At 51.4% G+C, this 4948-nt stretch overlaps 1 protein-coding gene across 1 annotated transcript; it reads left to right on the top strand.

The window, feature by feature from the left end:
* Positions 1-891: 891 nt before the first annotated feature.
* On the top strand, positions 892-4237 carry LOC148038421 (uncharacterized). The gene is made up of 2 exons (XM_087671742.1): positions 892-2702; positions 2963-4237. The coding sequence occupies exons 1-2, from the start codon at positions 896-898 to the stop codon at positions 3919-3921; spliced, it is 2766 nt and encodes a 921-aa protein (XP_087527868.1). The 5' UTR covers positions 892-895; the 3' UTR covers positions 3922-4237.
* The last annotated feature ends 711 nt before the right edge of the window (positions 4238-4948 follow it).

Genomic DNA, 4948 nt, shown 5'->3' with positions numbered 1-4948 from the left:
TAAATGTCTACCAATATGGTTGGATTTTGTCATATTCAAAATTTATTATTGAAACTCTTGGATTCTCAGATGTGGATAGATTTCTTTGTATTAAATACTAAGAAATAATCTTGTCATACATAAAACGAGTTAACTTGTATTTATACAAAAATAAAATGAAGTGTGATGAAGGCTATTGTATGGGTTATATAAAATGGTTTTAATGAAAGCTAGCATGGTAGAAAAGGTGGGTCAATGTAGTGGAGTCATGGTGTAGTGGATTGGGTGTGGGTACTAGGTAGAGTTAGTAAGGTGTGTGAGTTCAAACCATGATCGAATGGTGCGGCATAACGTATGGGTAAGTGTCCAAAAAGGTTGTTGGAGTCGAAAATATGGAACTGGGTCACACATAAAGTTCTTGGGAAGTCAATGTCGAGCAAGGTATACTAGTAATCTTGAGAGGGGGGTTCCTTGTAGAGCAAGGTTCAGGATTTTTGAGGAAGAGGAAGTAAATCCTTTTCATCATCATCTGAGAAGGAAGTATCCCCCCATTGAGACATTATCTTATACATATATTTAACAAATATAACTATATTTTGAGAAATTTGAAGATGATATATTTCCTTCTTCCAAAGAATTGAGAAGGACTTTTGTCAATGTGAACAAGTTCTAGGTTGAAGCGAACCCGTCTTTTCCCGAACCCTATTGTAGAGTAAGGCTTAAGCCTTAAGGAATGCGGGATGGCAATTATGAAGTCCAAAAAAAGATTGTAGCGTGGATGTGAAGTGAATAGCCACAGAGAGAGAGAGAGAGAGAGAGAGACTCTCAGAGTGCAAGAAGGAAAGCGTGTGGGCCAGTGCGTGAGGTCAACTTATGTTGACCAAGTGAGCCTTTACTTTGGCAAGAGGCAGAGGAAATGAGAGACGAAGCAGGGCCAAGCCCAACATACTCGAGCTGGACACCGACACCAGCCTCCGCCTCCACATCTCTAACCGAAGCTAGTCTCGGGCTCATGAAGCTGAATGGCATCCCGAGTACCATCACCCTCCTCGTCCTCATATCGTGTATGCGTTCTGAGGCGTCATCTTGGTCATGGGTGGTCCTATCCGGAGTCGGAAACAGCACTACCGGCCAGGCGGTGGATAGCCGGCTTCCGCCACCCTGCCCCTCGTACTGCCTCAACGCTCTGGGCGGCAACGTCACCGCTGGCACGCCAGTGGGGATCTGGTGGTGCCAAGGCACCAGGTTCAACAATGAGAAATGGACCGTGCTAGAAGAGCCGGGCGGCGGGCTCTACCTCACGGACACCGACACCGGTACGCCCTATTGTCTCGACGTTGCACCCGCAGCACCCTTCAATAGTTCTTCCAATGGCAGCATCAACAGCACCAGCATCGACCCGACGACACCTCTGCGGCCGACGGCGCCCGATGGGAAGCGGCAGTACTACTATCTGACGGTAGCGGATTGCGTCGCCGGTTCCGCGTCCCAGATGTGGCGGCTGCAGTCGGGCAGCGGCCGGTTGACGTGGCTGGATCCCGGCGGCGGCGCTGGCGGTCTGAGGACGTACGTCCGAGCCTACCACCCCGCGAACGACCCGTCCACCTACTACCTCCTCCTGTCCGGCGACCCCGACTCGGCCCTGTCCTTCACGCAGGTGAATGGCCCCGCCGCCCTCGCCTCCTACTCCGCCCGGGCCCGGGCCACCAGCACCGACAATCCCAGTGCCATCCTCAATGGTAACCTCCAATTCCTCACAGACTACCAGCCCCTCCCCTTCCCAGGCCTCGACCCTACCCCCCTGCCCCGCCCCCAGCTCCTGCTCGGCTTCATGTTCATCCTCTGCCACTGGTCCGTCGAGGCCGACATATCCATCGGCAGCTGCAGCGCCCCCTACAACCGCTCCTGCCCGCTCCCGTCCGACTGGTGCCCTAGCAGGCAGAACCTCATCTTCCTCAACTCCATGCAGCGCCCGCCCCCGGCCCGCCCCGGCAGGATCGTGCAGACAGTCCCAACGCTCGCCGGTGCGCGCTACCTCTTGGTCTTCGAGATGAAGAACCCTTACCACTACACAGCGCAGCTCGTGCAGCTGTCCCTCTCCCCCCCGCCCCCCGACGGCTCGCCTGCAAGCGCTGTATTCGGCATCGCCAGCAACCAGATGGGCTCTGTCTGGCACGAGTTCCGTTTCACTGCTGCGGATAACTCCGTCAACGTTAGCTTCTACAGTGACGACACGACGGACTGCGGCCCTCTCATCGACAACATCCAGATGTATGCGTTGCCTGCTGATGCAAATCCAACCGGGCTCCCCCGCGGGCGTCAGTCCATTCAGCTCGTCCCCTTGGTGGCCGTCGGTTGGACGCTGGCTGTGGTGTTGATTGTTTTTCTTCTAAGGGACAAATGTGTGAGGAAGAGGAAGACCGCCGCTGCCCGGAAAGAGATCGAGCAGCCTATGGAATCGCGCATTCTGGTGCTGAGCTATGAGCAACTGAGAGAATACACACAGGATTTCAAGGTCCTTATAGGGGAGGGCGGGTTCGGAAAGGTGTATTATGGTGAGATGCCCGATGGCCAAAAGATTGCAGTGAAGAGGGGTAGCTTAGCTACAAGAGGAGCAATAGTAGATGGTGATGAAGCCGAGAATTTCAGAGGGGAGGTAGAGCTGCTGTCGCGCGTTCACCACCGGTATATTGTGAAGTTCTTGGGCTATTGCGATGACAAAGGTAAGGGGAGCATTGCAATTTGCGATTCATCTGGGTTGATTGTCCATTGATTCGTAAGTGTTAATGACCACGGATTGCCGTACAGTAAAGATATTAGGATAGATGTGAACTCAAAAAGGCACTTGACATGCTATGGGGGTACAGTGGGACTCTAGGATGCATGAAAGAATATTTGGTGCATCTCACTCGTTGATAGGCTTAATCTGAAGTCTCTTCACCTACAACATGTTTTGACTCATAGTATGGTGACATGTTTGCAGGGGAGAGGATGCTGGTGTTCGAATACGTGCCGAACAAGAGCCTGTACAACCATTTACACAATGTCAAGTGTAATAATAGTGGAGGCCGGGAGGAGGAGGGGGAGTGTGTGAGCCTGAGCTGGGGGGTGCGGATGCGGATAGCGTACCAGGTGGCGTATGCGCTGGAGTATCTGCACCACGGGGCGTGCCCGCCGGTGCTGCACAGGGACGTGAAGTCGGCCAACGTGCTGCTGACGGGGAAGGTGCAGGCGCGGGTGGCCGACATGGGCATCTCCAAGGTGGGCCGGGTGGAGGACGCGACGCAATGGACGTCCACCATGACTGTAGTGAAGGGCTCGAGGGGATACCTGGACCCGCACTACCTCCAGACCAACATGATCTCCGAGAAGAGCGATGTGTACAGCTTCGGCGTCCTCCTCCTGGAGCTCGTCACCGGCCGCAAGGCTATCACCCCCGACTTCGAGCTTCTCACCTCCTGGGCCAGGGACGTGTATTATCATAAGTATAACCATACTATAACCAATGGCCATCATCTGCTGCATCCCCATCGTGAGGAGCTTCTGCACGAGACGGCCATCGCCATTGACCATTATCCGTCAACTCCTGCAAATGATGTCGATGTCGACACTGCTGCCACTGCCGTCCTCGACCCCCGCCTCTGCGGCTCCGTCTCCCCCTCCTTCGTCCATGCCGCCATGGAGCTCGCCCGCTCCTGCCTCCATGACCAGCCCCGCTTGCGCCCCTCCATGATGGAGGTCGCTCGGCGCCTGCGCGGCACTCAGTTTCAGTTCTTAGCAGCAGCTGCTGCTGTTGAAGACGATGGATCCTGCCATGGATCAGATAATGTCAGGGAGGCTGGTGATGCAGTCAATGGTGATGACAACGACACTTTTCTCCTTCACTCCAGCACGTCCGACTGGCGTAATTCCTCCCAATCGACGGATGTTTCTGGCAGATAATCTGATCCTGTAGTCCAGGCGCCATCGTCACGAGCTTATCACATCCATGTACAAGCGCTACGGCCACTTTTTTCGCACCTTAGTTTTGTCCCAAACCTCCTCTGAATCATATCATTGCGATGTTTATATGTATGAAGAGCCGATCAGCTAGAAAATGTGAATGGGGGTGGATTTTTCACTAAGGCCTTGCATGTCCCTTTTTATTAGCCTACCCTATTACCTAGATGAAAGAACATCAATTTGATACCAGAAAAGTGGAATCTCCACAAGGAGCTTGCAAACATGTATGAAAGGAAACAATACATAATTCAATGCTACCACAAAATTGTATTTTAGTGTATTTGCATATGAAAGATTGTATTCTACTGTATGTGCTTATGCTAGAATTTTAAGATACCCATTGGAATTTTGTTGTGCCATTACAAATAAGGGTGGAATTTTCAAGTATTTAACTATAAGACTAGTAGTTGATATAAACTTGGCACTCTATGCCTCGATACTTTTGGCGTTTCCCACCTATTTTAGAAGAATTGGTATTAGTAACAATTAGGGCTATTCACATCTTAAGACACACTCCATGTGGCAAGAGTGTTTACTCAAAAGTACCATATTTTGGTTCTACAGCTTGTAATGGATAGTTGAAGCACGAGGAAACCAATCTTGAGAGCCCCCAAAGTTTTGCTCCAATGGATGGCATTCCCTACATAGGAAGCTACCCCTTGATGGATTGCATAGCATGTTAGAGGAGAGACCCAACACTTTGTGTTCTTGATTGTGCCCCACGATTGTGTTGGATAAAACCTACTACTCCAAGACATGCATCACCATGCCAACTCTGCCTCCCCACCGGTCGACTTTGTATGGCACATCATCCTCACGGCCCCATGATCATGTATCATGAGTGATGAGGCCTACTATGTGTATGGTCTCATCCTTGCCCTAGGTCAATCAAGTATATGCAAGGAAGGAAGCTTTTTGGAAGTCCAAGGAGGCAATGAGAGGAAGATGAAATGATAGCATACGATGC

This window comes from Lygodium microphyllum, chromosome 3 (genome assembly GCF_053477565.2).
Source record: "Lygodium microphyllum isolate KBCC chromosome 3, Lygodium_microphyllum_v1.1.10, whole genome shotgun sequence".
NCBI lineage: Eukaryota > Viridiplantae > Streptophyta > Polypodiopsida > Schizaeales > Lygodiaceae > Lygodium > Lygodium microphyllum.
The sequence above is the reverse complement of the archived record's forward strand: the minus strand, read 5'-3'. Positions and strand labels throughout refer to the sequence as shown.

What these genes read in the sequence shown, in the direction of transcription:
- LOC148038421 (XM_087671742.1), top strand. Translation starts at nt 896, where the DNA reads ATGAGAGACGAAGCAGGGCCAAGCCCAACATACTCGAGCTGGACACCG. An exon ending in GGGCTATTGCGATGACAAAG is followed by an intron (nt 2,703 to 2,962) that starts GTAAGGGGAGCA and finishes ACATGTTTGCAG; the next exon opens with GGGAGAGGATGCTGGTGTTC.